This window comes from Sapajus apella, unplaced genomic scaffold (assembly GCF_009761245.1).
Source record: "Sapajus apella isolate SASKATOON/1434 unplaced genomic scaffold, GSC_monkey_1.0 scaffold48, whole genome shotgun sequence".
In the NCBI taxonomy this organism is placed as follows: Eukaryota; Metazoa; Chordata; class Mammalia; order Primates; family Cebidae; genus Sapajus; species Sapajus apella.
Genome location: NW_022436988.1, coordinates 18032220 through 18048607, shown reverse-complemented (window position 1 = coordinate 18048607; position 16388 = coordinate 18032220). Strand labels below are relative to the sequence as shown.

The following is a 16388-nucleotide window of genomic DNA, read 5'->3' as shown; positions in this document are numbered from 1 at the left end:
CATCTCATTTTTCTGATTGGCCAGGCGTGGTGATGTGTACCTGTAATGCCAGCAACTCTGGAGGCTGAGGCAGAAGAATTGCTTGAACTTGGGAGGCAAAGGTTGCAGTAAGCCAAGATCGTACTACTGCACTCTAGCCTGAGTGACAGAGCAAGGCAAATAAACAAGAACAAAAATCTCACCTGAAATCTATTCTAGCAACAAGGGACACTGGGAAATAGCCACGTTTACAAAAACCATACATAAAAACTCAGGTAACCCATTATAGGGGCAGGATATTTTCAGTAAAATATAATGTAGAAAGAAATGCACTTAACATTTCTTGTGCTTTTTCTACTGAGGGTTATCAGAGACCAACAAAAAGCAACCCAAGTCTCTTTGGGCTGTATATAATGGCTGTTTTCTTCTAAAAACTTGCTCACTCTAATTTCTTAAAACAATTTCATAAAATTGAGATTATATTTACAAATTGGAATTTCTTCTCAAAATTGATTATGGCCTACCCACGAAATGATTCTTTTATCTTCTTTTCTATATCAAAACCAAAGCCTATATTCAGGGAACTTAATTATTTTTAAAACCTATCCCTCTTATTAAATATCTAAATGTGACACAACCTAAAGAAAAAAAAGTTCTCCAAAATTCATTTCTATCAGTTTCTGCAATGGCCTAAATATAATTTTAGTCAAACTTGCAGGCCGTATCTTTAAAAAAGACGGATTATCACTCTGGAAACCAATATGCTACTGCTGTGTTCTGCTGGTGGTTTATAAATCTGAGATAAAGAATTTGCTCATGAATATAATACAAAATTGCATATGAGTCATACACTCATACATAAATCCAAGACCCTTATGAAATCGTCAGGAAGCTTTTCATTATAAACATGTGGAAAGTTCATGTGCGGCAGGAACAGCTCTCAATTAAATATAATCCTGGGCAAGGGACCATCTGATTTGGTTAAGAACGCTTAGCAAACATGCCAAGTGCAGTCCGCTGACTCTAAATGCCTCATTTTCCCCATGCCCAAACCCACCCTTTTCCAAGGTCCCCAGCTTAGGGTATCTAGCCAGTCATCCAACATAAGAACTCCAGAAGGCTACCACACAGGGGGTGTCACTACAGAGAAGCCCTTGGTCTGTGGCACACATGAGGCTCTCTGCTTTGAGCGAACCTGCCCAGTCCACCATGCTGTAAGTCCTGTGAGCATCTCCTCACATTTTGGTCTTGGCCTTTGCTTTCATTTTTTGAAAATTCAAAAAAAGTCATTTGGGGACTACCTGACATCCTTAACCATATTGTTCCTATGGAATTCAGGAAGCATGTTCCACACAGCTGCCCCTCTAACCAACTTCAACACGTGGGGTACACATGGGGGTTTCGCTCTTGTTGTCCAGGCTGGAGTGCAGTGGTGCAATCTCAGCTTACTGCAACCTCCACCTCCTAGGTTCAAGTGAGTTTCCTGCCTCAGCCTCACAAGTAGCTCGGATTACAGGCATGCCCCCACCACAAATTTTGCATTTTTAGTAGAGATGGGGTTGCACCATGTTGGCCAGGCTGGTCTTGAACTTCTGACCTCAAGTGATCCACCTGCCTTGGCCTCTTAAAGTCCTAGGATTACAGATGTAAGCCACCATGCCTGGCCTCTTTCTTGCTTATATTCCAGAAAGTACAGCTGCTTATTAGCTGGGATCAGAGTGGGAGATGCTGGAGTACCATAAGGCCTAGACAACCACACAAAAATCTTTGAGATTAGCTACTGTTGGCTGCAAATGGTCTTTTTGGTTTATCATCCCATAAATGCATCACTGCTGCAGGATCAAATTTAAATACATATGTCTGTAGTGTGGAAAGAATAAAAAATTGCCCTCATAAAGTATGGAAAAGTTTTCCTTTTCTCCTTTCTTTTCTCATTATGTGAAGTTACACAGAAGAAAAACTGCAATGCTCCTTGAATTGTTCATGGAACCAGTAAGGTAACAAGACTCAGTTCAGTCTGGCTGCAAGCACTTCCTGGACCCATCAATGAGAACGTATATGGCTCAGGGGTTCAAAACCACATGGTCTCCTAAAAGTCTCTGAGAACCCAGCTCCCTGCCTGACTGGTTCATGGCTCATATATGGAGTCTACTTAGGGCATGTGGGATCTGAGTCCTGGGCTGGGCCCATTTTAGAGATCTTGATCTCAGGCAGGAATTATAGTCTCCCATATTGGTGAGCTTTTTATTTATTTATTTTTATTTTTTATTTTTACCAGTGTCATGTGATACTATGGTGAGCTTCTTAAAAAGGCTTCCATGCCTTCCCTCAAGAACTGCATCATCCTCCATAAATACCAACTCAATAGGATCAGATGTACACAAAATAATTCAAATCAGCTGACTTATCCCCTGAAATCAAACTATTTTCAAGAAGTGGCTCTTCTGGCTTGCCCTAGAAACAGGTTTATAGACCTGTTTTATAAAGAAACCCAGGCCTATCTCGTGCATCACTTTAAAGCCATACACCTGGGGGCAGAGTGGAAATCTGGAGCTCATCACTCTGCCCATTTCTCCAGTCTTCCACTTAATATTTGCCTTTCTGCTACTCTCTCTGCATTCAGGAGGGCAGCACTGCATGAGCACTGGTCATAGGAGAGCAGACTTGTCACCAGACGATCTCTAAGCAACAAATGTCAAGCTTCAAACTCTGTTAAAGATGGACTATCTTGGCTTGTCCACTTTCAGAAAAAAAAGCTTAGGAAAAGGTTTACCAGCTTTTTTTTTGAGATAAGGTCACACTCTATTGTGCAGTGGCGTAATTACGGTTCAATGCAGCCTTGACCCCCTGAGCTCAAGCGAACTTTCTGCCTTAGTCCCTCAAGTAGCTAGGAATGCAGGCTGCACTGCCACACCTGGCTTTTTAAACAAAACTTGTGTAGAGATGACAGTCTCACTACATTGCCCAGGCTGGTCTTGAACTCCTGGCCTCACGAAATCCTCCTGCCTTGGCCTTCCAAAGTGCTGGGATTACAGGGGTGAGCCACCATGCCCAGCCAAAAGTTTTATTTTTTAGTAATTATTTTCATTTTCTTACCAGATCACTCCTATCAAACCCTAATTTTCTTAAAGCAAGTATCATTGATTTATTTTTTTAAAGACAGAGTCTCATTCTGTCACCTAGGCTGGAGTTAAGTGGTGTGATCATGGCTCACTGTAGTCTCAAACTTCTGGACTCAAGTGATCCTCCCATCTCAGCCTCCTGAGTAGCTGGGACCACATGCGTGTACCACCATGCCTGGCTAAGTATTTTAAATTTTTTGTAAAGATGGGATCTTGCTGTGTTGTCCAGGCTGGTCTGAAACTCTTGGCTTCGGTGACCCTTCCGCCTCAGCCTCCCAAAGCTCTGGGATCTGGAATTACAAGCGTAGGCCACCCCGCTCAGCCAGGGATTTCTTTTTTTTTTTTTTTTTTTTTTTTTGAGACGGAGTTTCGCTCATGTTGCCCAGGCTGGAGTGCAATGGCGCGATCTCGGCTCACCGTAACCTCCGCCTCCTGGGTTCAGGCAATTCTCCTGCCTCAGCCTCCTGAGTAGCTGGGATTACAGGCACGCACCACCATGCCCAGCTAATTTTTTGTATTTTTAGTAGAGACGGGGTTTCACCATGTTGACCAAGATGGTCTCGATCTCTTGACCTCGTGATCCACCCGCCTCGGCCTCCCAAAGTGCTGGGATTACAGGCTTGAGCCACCGCGCCCGGCCTGGGATTTCTTTTAAAAAGCAACTCCATCAGGGGATGACGGGGTCAATACCAAATCACTGCTTAAATTTTCTGATAAACTTTCACTCCTTCATTCATCTACCCATCCATTCAGCCAACAATTACCTATCACATACCTAATACATGGCAGGTGCTGAGGATACAGTGATGAACAAGATGGACATGGCCTATGCACTCATGAAGCTTATGGCATATTAGGGAAGACAGATGACAATAAACTTGGGCCCCAAAGTTAATGTCAATGCTGCTAAATGTTTTAAAGTGCCATAGTTTAAAAATGATTCCCAAGAGTATAATCTCTCATTCAGTAAAATTAACTAAGTCCAAAGAACATTTGGGTTTGAAATTAGCTTGTAACAGACAACATACCTTCTAATTCATAGTAGTGTCCCTTTTCTAAATAGAGAATGTATTCAGCCCAGTTTCTAAAAACAACACTGCATACCAAACAAAAGACTTCAGGCTAAAATATACTTTTCCTCTTTAGTAATGAAACCAGTCTAAACAAGTTAAGGCTAAGAATGAAAAAAGAATTGCCAAAATGATCAGAGTTGTCCAAACAGCAATCAGGAAGAATAAATGCTCAGTCTATGACAATTTGCTTGGATTAGAGGTGTCAGTCTATGAAAGCATTAAAGTACTTGTCTCTCTCTACAAGGAAAATTCAAATACATTTATCTCAGCCGCTGTGGGCCAAACACCTTCCTTAACGGAAAACATTGTCCACGTCTCACTACATTGCCCAGGCTGGCTCCATCCCTCACTAGCTGAGTGACCCTGGGCAAGTAGCTTAATTTCTGTGGGCCTCCATCCACATGAGCACATATACTGTAACTGAATAGGGCTGTGATGAGAATTGAACGAGATAATATACCCAACACTTAGCCCACTGCAGTGCTCAGCATCATAGTGTTGCCTTTATTGTTCCAGTGATCAGATCAAAGCAACCAGGCTGTGCCATGACATTAAAATCCCATTCCATCGGCATCATGTGTAGTTAGTAAACTCCTGACATACAGCAGTGATTGGATAACGCTAAAGAATGTACACGTGAGAGGAGGGTGGGAAAAAAAAAAAACACTAAAGATTGACAGGATTGAAATTAAAATCTTCCTAAGACAAGCCAGTGCTTAAACCAGTTTAAACTGAATGCCACATTCAGTCATTAGGCACTGGAGTTAATATAAGTACAATTTTTTCCTTGCTAAAGTTAGCACTAACTTACTTGGAGAGCATGTACTTTAGGTAGTCACAGCACCACCCTATCACGAAAAAAAGCTTAGCAACCATGCATGAGTCATTTTTGCTCCACTTCATTTATTAATGCTAAGCTTAAGGGTGTCATAGCCACAAGACTCAACATCAGCTTCTCTTAAAGAAGAAAGTCATAACATATTGCCATGTGAAAGAAAGAAAAAAGGTCAGACTGCAAAATATATGATTCCATTAAATCAAAACAAAAAGAGTGGGTGAGTATGCATGTATGTGATGTATATCCTCATATATGCAGAAATTAAAATATTAAAACCCTAAAAAAGTAGGATATATGCCAAATCATTAACTGTAATTCCCCTCCACTAGTGTGATCAAAAATATTTTTTTATTTGGGTTTCCTGTGTTTTAAAAACATTAACCATATATTTCCTTTGAACAAGGAAAAAAGTCAATGAAATGTAAAAACAAATATTATTTTGGATCCTAAGAGTTCTCCCCCATCCCCTGCTTTTGCGTGTGTGCGGCAATAAAGAGAGATCATGCTGCCATTTTTAGAGCATTCTCATTTAAAAAGATGGGAGAAAAATATATTTAATTTAACCAAGAAGCCAAACAAGCTTTGAATTTGAAAAACTAAAGATTAAAACCAGTAACTAAGGTTCAAAACTGCTCCAGGGAAACCAAGTTCTCCTTTTCATACACCTCCTGTAACACAAGGGCTTTTCCAGGCAGGTCTAGGCATGAACTTTCTGCAGAGGTGTCATGGGAAAAGCAGGAAGAGGACACACAAAGCCTCCAAATCCTACTTCTATCACTTATTATTATTATTTTGAGACAAAGTCTCACTCTGTCACCTACGCTGGAGTGCAGTGGCACCATCTCGGCTCACTGCAGCCTTGGGCAAAAATGATTCTCCTGCCTCAGCCTCCCAAGTAGCTGGGATTACAGGAGTGGGCCACCATGACCAGCTAAGTTTTGTATTTTTAGTAGAGACAGGGTTTCACCATGTTGGCCATGCTGGTCCTAAACTCCTGATCTTGAGTGATCCGCCTGCCTCACCCTCCAAAAGTGCTGGGATTATAGGTGTGAGCCACTGCACCCCGCCTCTCTTACTTATTAACCTTGGACAAATGAGCACCTCTTTCAGAGCCTAAAATAATCGCATGTGTAAAACTGGAAGTATCAAACTGCTGGATGATTGTGAAGTTGAATTAGATAACTTTTATAAAGCAGTGGCTCTAAACTTTTCTGGTTCCCCACCTTATCTCTAAAAACATATACAGCCAGCCCTCTGTATCCATGGAGTCAATCAACCTTGGATTGCAAATATGAAATAAAAAAAAAAAAATACAACAGTAAAAAAAAATGATACAAATTTAAAAACACAGGATAATAATCATTTACATTATATTAGGTATTATAAGTAATCTAGAGATGATTTAAAAGTATACGGAGAATGAGCATAGGTTATATATTAATATAAATGCTATGCCATTTTACACAAGGGACTTGAACATTCATGGATTCTGGTATCCCTGTGGGGTCCTGAAACCAATTCCCCCTTGGATACTGTATGTAAATGTGGGTGTGCATATAACTTAGAAACTATATAAGCTCTAATTGTACTTTTATAGCATGTATATATATAACAAGAAATTTTAATACGCAAAAAAATAATAATAAATAGAAGTTCTAGGCTTCTGCACACAGCAGCTCATACCTATAATCTCAGCACTTTGGGAGGCCAAAGTGGGAGGATCACTTGAGCCCCGGAGTTTGAGACCAGCCTGGGCAACACAGACTGTCTCAATCAACACATTAGACAGATAGATGAATGTTCTAATATTTTCTTCCTGCTTTCCAATGAATTGTCCCAGGGTCCCAGGTACCCCTCAGAAGGCCCAAAAGCCTGACATCTGACATGCACTGAAAGGTGACATCTCTTTCTCCATCCCATTCTTCACTATGCAGAGGGAAGAGGAGCATCAGCAGGGGCCGAACGATGACATAATTTGCCTTCTCTTCTTCCTTCCCTTCTCTTGCAATGCCAGGAGTATTTAACCCTTCTTCAGCATCTCAAGAATATTGAACCCTAACAGTTTCAGCCATTACAAATCCTCAGCAAGCAGCACATTCCCAGCAAGTTTAGAGACAGACCAGAATAGGAACTGAATATAAACACTACCCTCTAGAGTCATAGAGATCTTTCAGAAACTACTTTGTGAATCTGCAAACCTCTAGAATGAGGTTTACCAGATCAGTCAGTTGGGTGCCTGGAGAATGAAGAGGCCCCAAAGTCTTAAAAACACTGCTTGTATAAAAATCTTTAACAACTAAACAAAAACAAGTCAGATCTAAAATATGGCTGTATGTAAGAGTGGGTGTACTAGCCGGCTAGAGGCTTACCTTCAGTATTTCAGGTTCTTTGATATCCAGAGTTCTTGTGTTCCACTGTTGCAGATTTTTATGTAACTTGTGATATTTATGAGCACTTGGTGGTGTAAAAAACCAAATCATGCAAACCGCAGTCATGAATCCAAGGCCAATTCCCAGAAAGAGTCCACTCACGTAGTGGGGGAGGGGGAGGATGAGGTACGCATAGACACACATTATAAAGAAGCCCAACGTCTTCACTGGCAATTCCGGGTGCTGCACAGCCAAGTCTGCCTTGTCTTCACTGTCAAGAACCACATCATCTTCTACAAGCACCTCTGGCTTAAGAGGAATATCTGGGGGCTTATCAACTTTACTCTCTCCCTCCATTTCCAAATCAAAGTCCTCAGTGTACAGTTCACAAAACTCTTCATCTTCTTTGCTCACTAAGGCAGACAAAGAACATTTCTCAAGAACTAGAGAACTTGTCTTCAGGCCTAAATCCTTCAGACTGCTCCCCTGGGAACTCTTCAGTTCCCCCTCTCTTGTGGGCTCATCAGCGGACTTTGGGTGGTCACTCCTGGGGATGTTGGAATCACTTCCGTAGCCATCCCCGTCAGAATCACACTCCTCCTCCTTGATGCTGTAGTTGTTATTGCTTTCCAAGTGCCCGTTCAAGCTGGACAGATTGGAGAGTTCTGAAGCACTTGAAGATAAGGCTTTGGGCCTATGGCTGCCACTTTCTTCCCCTATAATTTTACTAAGGAGCTGAAAAGGCTCATAGATCACTTCTGAAAGGCGTCGTTTAGTGTCTTCAATTTTAGCCTCCATTTCGGGCACTTTAAAAAAGGAACGAGTATCAGAGGGAGAAGTCAGTGGGGAAGAAGGTGCAGTTTTGGAATCTCCACCTGTGTTTCGGGGCTGTGTGAACTGCTTGAACAGGTGTAAGTTCAGTTTGGAATCAGGTGGCTTATAGGACACTGTATCCGACTCCTGCCGGGAAGTATCCGTGGACAGAGACTTGACTAATGTCTTCATCAAGTGCCTGTGCCTTGGGGGGTGTGGGGATTCTTTTGGCTCCACCTCGGTTGACAGAGACTTCACAAGGCTCATGAAGGGTTTTGCACTGGAAAGGGTAGAGGCTGAGGCACTGGATGAGAGAATGGGAGACTTAGAAGGAGAGGACAATGGGGAGGAAGAACTGGTTTTCTGCTCAAAAAGGGATGACACACTGGGAGAGCTAGCTAAGGGCCCTGACGAAGACAACCCTGGGCACAGAGCCAATGGCACTGTACTTAATACTTGTGCTGCTGGAGCAGGGGACTCCAATAGCTTTACAGTGTTCTTGGAGACGGGCAAAGTGGCAGGAGCCTGGGACACGGACAGTCCATCTGCCAGGACAGGCAAGGGAGCAGAGCCAGTGAGGTCATGGCCACCCTGGGGTTCAAGATAGAGGTCTTCCTTGGCTTCCAGCCCTGTTACAATGCTTTGGTCGTCCAGCCCCTCCTCAAAGTACTCCCTTAACTCCTCCTCCTCTTCCTCCTCCTCCTCGCCGGATGCCGAGAAGTGAATGGCGATGGTGTCTCGGGACACAGACCTCTGCACGTGCACTTTAGGGGCTGATGGTTTTGGCATGTCAATGGTTTTCTCGGCATGGCGACCATTCAGACTTGTCATTGCCGGCTTCACAAGGGCTCAGGCTCTGTGAAAACAGTGAGAAAACCAGAAGTCAGAGAGCAGTTTCCCCACAGGAGACACTGTCATTCATAGACAGGAGGACAGATGAAGCTGTTTAAGTGGTGATTATGTTTTTACTTGGCAGACGTCCACTGTTTTTCACTTCAGTGGGTTTAATCATTTAATTTTCACTAGATAAATTCCAGTTAGGCATTCTCTTTTATGAGCAAACTACATAACCAATGTTACATAATAAATGCCATACAATCTGTCTTACTTCATAACACCTGAATAATCGTTTCCTCCCTTTTAACTGGTTAATTTCTACCAGCAATTCTCTATTTTAAGCCTTGAAATGCCTCAACAATAGATGTTACCAGCATTGCTTCATAAGTCCAACAGGATAAAATGTAGCATCCTGTTGAGTTCGAGGATCTTGGAATAAAATTTCACTAGGGGTCTTCTAGCTATAACAAGCTAACCCAGGAGGGGTATTGCTTTCACTGCAATTTTCACAGCTATCCTAACCATTATTTGGCTTGCATTTCCCAACTTCCTGCTATTGCAAATAAGCAGCAAAGTATCCAAATGTGGAAATCTGTAAACCAATTGTCATGACCTATTGGCCTCCTCAAATGGTAGGTACCATAAGACCAGAGTATTTAGGCAGCCATGAGGCTCCAGGATAAAGCCAATATATTTTAAACTGAATGCAAGATTCACGTGTCAGGAAAATGAAGTATCACTGCTGTAACCCACCACCAACCAAGAACTCTACCAAGGACCATGGTGAAAGACATGGAAGCTATGCTTTCTGCTCTTCTGAAGCTTAACAGCTGATTGCCCCTTTCTGGAGCTTAGCTGGAACAAAGTCAGACACCTGAAAAGCTGGGCAGCAAAACGACGCCAAGCCCACCTTGTGACGTGGTACATTCCATCTCTCTCTATTCACTTATGGCCCATTTACTGGGCACCAGGCCATATTATGTAAAAATTAAGACCACAACATGGACAGAGTCAGTGTAAAAAGAGCCAAACCACAGGGCACACTTCAGGAGTTCTGAGGAGGATGACACCAGTGTGGGAGCTGGGACACCCAACAGGTCTTTGGAACTGACGGGTGAGTTGTAGTGGGATAAGCATGATTAGCAGAGGCAAGGGACAAGGGCACGAACACGGCAATAGGCATGGTGTGTGCAGCTACCTGGCTCTATTCTCTGTTTCCAGAACAGAGGGTGGGTGTGGGGAGCAATGCGAGGCCCCTGGGACAAGAGGGGCATCGTGGGGCAGTGGAAAGAATAGCCATCTTGGGCCCAGGACATAGGGCTTCTGGTACTTGTCTTTCTACAGCTGCTTCTGTGGCACTTTGAACAAACCAGGGCCTCTCAGTGTCTCAGTATCTTCATCTGTAAAATGGAGCTAAATTGACAGTCCTTTCCAAATTTAAAACCCTACATGTTTATGTTTACAGGTGACTATATACAACCCAACACAGTATACTTACAAGTAATCTACTGCAATCAACATTATGTGGCTTGCTTATTTCTTTAATTTAAAGAGCTCCTAATTTAAGCCTTCTGATTAATACTCAGGTTCAAAATGCTGGCAACTGATACCACCACCAAGAGAAATCATAAAATGGGGCAGGAAATGGGGGATTTGGGAAACAGTGATCCTGGATCACTAGAAGAGGGAAATATTCCAAGGATGACAAGAATTACATTCGAGGGTCCAGCCACAACATGGACTCAAGCTGAAACTACCCATTTTCAGTATCAAATATTTGAGAAAAGGTATTCATAAAAACTTTTGCACATAGTTTTGCCAGGCTCATTTGTGACCCTCAGGCTCTCCTATCCCCACTGAATCCAGGAAAAGGGAATGATCTCTATCCATCAACAAAGCAATTTAAATCCAGGAATTGGCAGCAGCTAGAAAAACACAGCCTCGGGTACAGGACAATCCTTCCCTGTTACCTTAAGCTAAGGAGTTTGTAGGCTTAGTAAGAAGAAAAATATCAGAAGCAATGCATGTTTTTCATTTAACTATCACCTAGTTTTATAAGGGCAATTTAAAAAGAAAATTATAGATGTAATTTAAAAAGAAAGATTGGTATTTGATAATTCTCACTAGGCTGAAAAATAAGCTCATTTAAGTTGCTTTAATAACATAAAAGGATGATATGTAAAGCTTTGCTGTTCTGAGGCTGATTCACCCATAGCGATGGCTTTAAGTGAAGGTAACTGCGGGCAAAAATCCAAGTACAAAGTGCATGGTTTTGAGGTTGAACAGAGTGAGTTGGTCCTTCAGGAACCAAGGGAAGAGTGGAGAGGCCCGTCTGCAGTTGAGGGTAAGAATGCCTGGGAATCCAAGGGCAAAGTCTGGCCCAGCCTAGAGCCAAAGGATAAAAACAGCAGTATGTCCAGAAGCCTGCGGTCTCAGCAGCCAGGCCAAGCCCCAGGGAAGAAAAAGCTGGCACCTGCTAAGGAAGCAGAGTTATTTTTTGTGTAGCAGTCATGAGGGGGCTGCTTGCCCAATCCTCCACACATTTGGGTCTCCTGAGTGGCCAGGTAAAGAGACCTCTGATCAGACTGGGCTGACAGGGCCAGAAGGCAGGCCCCAGGGAGAGCTGAGTGTCAGGTGGCCAGATGGGGGCAGGCTCTGGCTCACTGCTGTTACTGCTCTCCAGGGCTCACTCAGATACTGGCTTCAGAGGTTCAGACTAAATGCCCCCAAACCCACACTGACCAAAGCCTAGCTCCACTTCTCCAGATTTTTACTAAAATAAGCCACATGAGGCTGGAGTATCACTGTTGCTCTTTAAATTCAAGAAAATGTCCAGGCCTCTGTTTGCTCATCTGTAAAATGAGGGGATTAGGCTAAACAAAGGCTGCTTCCAGGTCCCAAAGTGCTGGATAATTGAATGTACTAGAACCAGAGGCCATGGTTTGGGCTCTAGACAACCTATCAAGTGGTCACTGCTTCTGCCTCCTCCTGGGGACCACTCCAAGCTCCCATTTCTCTCAGTCCTCAAAATGGCTGGCTGCTAAGGCCAATTGAGCCAACACTTCCCCAGCCATGCAGGACAGCCGAGGCCAAGAGGAAGGAGCGCCTGGCTGATGCCCAGGAAGACTACATGGTTTGTCCAAGGGCTCAGCACGGACAACATGGGCTTCCTGACACTAAGGCCCAATGCCCTTCTGCTGCGGCAGGGTGCCTTCTCATGCATGCCACACACACTCTTTATTCCTGCTTTGTCCTGGCCTTCATACCTGCCCTCTGTGCTCTGTCTGGACAGCTCACTTACAAGCAAAGACCTCAGTTCTCAACCAGCAGCATGTGACTGGTCACACTGAGAAATGAAAGGTCTCATTATCCATCTGACAATCTGGCACCATAAAAAATGGCTAGCCTCCTGCCCTCTACTCCTGAAACTCAATTATACCCAGGCTCAAAAAAAGAGACAAGCCCTTCTCTCAAGTCCTCAAGAACTGAAAGGCCAAAAAAGAAAGCTTCCTTCTCAACAGTCTCTTTTTCCCATAGCTTCCAGCAGACTACAAAGTCCTCAGGTTTTAACAGTGACCCCTACACCCTGTGATGTGTGGTAGGGAGCTGTAGCTCATATTGTCACCATGCTCCCCTAGGTATGATTTCATGCTGGAGATGTGTTTAAGCAAAAGTCTGACATGATCAAAGTGGTAAAAAAAAAAAAAAAAAATTAATCATGTCCCATCCCAGAATGGATGAGGGTGGCAGAGGCAACATGGAAAAACAGGTCCAGAGTCTAGTGTCTGGGAAAGCAGGCTCCATTATGAGGCCCACAATTCTGCTGAACACAACTAACAATGACTATATTAAAAAAAAAAAAAAAAAAATTCTGAATGGCTGGGCACGATGGCTCACACCTATAATCCCAGCAACTAGGGATGCTAAGGCCTAAGAATTGTTTGAACCCAGGAAGCAAAGGTTTCAGTGAGCTCAGACTGTGCCACTGCATCCTAGCCAGGGAACAGAGTGAGACTCTGTCCCCCTCCCCACCCAAAAAAAGTCTGAAAAGTTTTGAGGCTTCAACAAATGAGCAAGGAATAACAGTGCAGAAACTAAAAAAAAACCAAAACCCCGAGAAATGAGCTCTAGAGAAGCACCTTGCCCTCAAGCATTGGCCTAGCCTGGCAAAGGGCACTTTCACTTTAACGGCCTCCTGAGCAGAAGTCAACATCCAGGGCTGGCCAGCGTGAAACACCAACTGGAGACTCTTCCTCAAGGAGCTGAGACCCCAAAGGACTACAACTACTAGGTAACAGGTGAACCAGAAGCAAATCAGGCCTCACTTAGACAGGAGGCCTAGGTTTACCTCCTCTGAAAGAAACAGGGAATCTCAACAATGAGCCTCTTTCAAGGTGGTCTTGGACCAGAAATATCTCCAGGGACCTGGCAGAAGAAATCCTCTCCCCAAGAAAACAAAGCACTTTCGCCTGAAGCCTGAAGTTATTCCTAGAAATACTTTCTCAAATACAAGGAATGGTAAGCACATAACCAAAGGTAACCAAGCAGATGAGGAAACAAGACTAAGGACCAGCAGAAACAGAATATGATAGAAAAACAAAGAATTCAGATAATGGAATTATCAGGCATAGACTTGTTTTTATAAGTATGCATCAAGATGAGTTTAAAATATCTACAGGGAGGCCAGGCACGGTGGCGCACACCTGTAATCCCAGCACTTTGGGATCCCTTAAGGTCAGAAGTTCGAGACAAGCCTGGCCAACATGGCAAAACCCCACCTCTACTAAAAATACAAAAATTACCTGGGCATGGTGGTGCATGCCTGTAATTCAAGCTACTCAGGAGGCTGAAGCACGAGAATCACTTGAAACTGGAAGATGGAGGTTGCAGCACGCCGAGATTGCACCACTACACTCCAGCCTGGGCAAAAGGGTGAGACGCCATCTCTAAATAAATAAATAAAATATCTACAGAGAGAATCACAGGCAAGTAGATCCGTTTCAAGGCTATTCTGGCAGCCTAAGCATGAGGTAAGAAATGCCTAAACTAGAGGAGTAGATGTAGAGCTGAAAAGAAAAGGCAGACGGAAAGAGAGGGAAAAGAGTGAAACAACGGGACCAGAAGGAAAGTTGGAAAAGAAAAGAAAACATGAGGAACAGTACAAATTGATACAAGTCACTAAAGAGAGAAGTCTAGTTCCTGTGAAGGCAGGCAGGGGAGATGAGGGATGTGGTACGCAGGTAATGCTCCTCGCCTCCCTCACCCAGAGATGTCCACATCCTAGTCCCTAAAACCTGTGAATCTGTTACTTCCCATGGCAACAGGGATTTTGCAGATATGATTAAGATATGATTTTGCAGATATGATTGAGATGGAAAGATTATCCTGGATTGCCTGGGTGGGCCCAATGTAATCACAAGTGCCCTTAAAAGAGGAAGGCAGAAACTCAGAGAAGGTGATATGAAACAGAAGCAGACATCAGAGTGATGAGAGCAAGGAGCATGAGCCAAGGAATGCATGCGGCCTATGGAGGGAAAGACAGTATTTGCAAATAATGTATCTGATAAGGGATTAATATCCAGAAAATGTAAAGAACTCTAATAACAAACAACTCGACACCTTATACAAAAATTAACTCACAATAGATTAAAGACTTAAATGTAAAACCCAAAAACTATAAAAACCCTAGAAGAAAATCTAGGCAATACCACTCAGGACATAGGCACAGGCAAAGATTTCATGATGAAAATGTCAAAAGCAATTGCAACAAAAGCAAAACTGACAAATGGGATCTAATTAAACTAAAGAGCTTCTGCACAGCAAAAGAAACTATCATCAGAATGAACAGGCAACCTACAGAATGGGAGAATATTTGTGGAATCTATCCATTTGACAAAGGTCTAATATTCAGAATCTACAAGGAACTTAAACAAATTTACAAGAAAAAAAGTGGCCATTAAAAAGTGGGCAAAGGACATGAATAGACGCTTCTCAAAAGAAGACATTTGTGCAGCCAGAAAACATATGAAAAAAAGGTAAACATCATTGATCACTAGAGAAATGCAAATCAAAACCACAATGAGATACCATCTCATGCTAGTCAGATGGCAATTATTAAAAAGTCAAGAGAGAACAGATGCTGGTGAGGCTGTGGAGAAATAGGAACGCTTTTACACTGTTGCTGGGAATATAAATTAGTTCAACCATTGTGGAAGACAGTGTGACAATTCCTCAAATATCTAGAACAAGAAATACCAGTTGACCCAGCAATGCCATTACTGGGTATATACCCAAAGGAATACAAATCATTCTATTTTAAAGATACATGCACACATACATTCACTGCAGCATAATTCACAATAGCAAAGACGGAATCAACCCAAATGTCAATCAATGATAGACTGGATTTTAAAAAAATTGGCACATACACACCATGGAATACTATGCAGCCATAAAAAGGAATGAGATCATGTCCTTTTCAGGGACATGGAAGGAGCTGGAAGCCGTTATCCTCAGCAAACGCTATCCTCAGAGAGGAAAACAACATACACTGGGACCTGTCAGGGGGCACGGGCAGGAAGAGGTACAGCATCAGGATAAATAGCTAATGCATGTGGGGGTTAATACCTAGATTGACAGGTGCAGCAAACTACTATGGCACACATTTACCTATGTTAACAAACCTGCACATCTTGCTCATGTATCCTGGAACTTACATTTTTTTTAAAAAATGGGCAAAGGACTTGAATAGACAATTCTCAAAAAAGAGAAACAAATGGCCAAAAAGCATATGGAAAGATGTTCAACATCACTAGTTATTAGGAAAATGCAATTAAAACCATAATGAGATATCACCCCACATTGATTAGGGGTGGTATCTCATTGTGGTTTTAATTAAAAAAGAAGTAAATTTAAAAAGAAAGAAGAAAAGAAGTGTTGGCAAAATTGTACAGAGATTAGAACTTTCGTGCACTATTGGCAAGACTGTAAAATGGTACAACTGCTATGGAAAACGGTATGGAAGTTTATCAAAAAGTTAAAAATAGAACTACCATATAATCCTCCAATCCCACATCTGGGTATATATCCAAAAGAATTGAAAGTGGGTTTCTAGACACAGGTCCAAAAAAAAAAAAAGAACTGAAAGTGGGGTCTCAAAAGGATATTTGCATACCCATGTTCACAGCAGCATTTCGGACAATAGCCAAGAGGTGGAAGCAACCCCAGTGTCCACTGACACATGAATGGACATATATTCAGCCTTAAAAGGAAGGAAATCCTGTCACATGCTACTACATGGATGACCCTTGAAGACATTATGCTAAGTGAAATAAGCTGACTAGTCACATAAAGACAA

At 42.7% G+C, this 16388-nt stretch overlaps 1 protein-coding gene across 4 annotated transcripts in view; it reads right to left on the bottom strand.

Moving 5' to 3' along the window:
* The window catches only part of TEX2 (testis expressed 2), a 117466-nt gene that overhangs the window by 61370 nt on the left and 39708 nt on the right, over positions 1–16388 (bottom strand). For all 4 annotated transcript variants that reach the window (XM_032241981.1, XM_032241982.1, XM_032241983.1 and 1 more), the window contains exon 2: positions 7382–9050. In XM_032241981.1, the coding sequence (XP_032097872.1) occupies positions 7382–9025 (1644 nt within the window). In that variant the 5' untranslated portion in view covers positions 9026–9050. The remainder of the gene's footprint in view (positions 1–7381; positions 9051–16388) is intronic.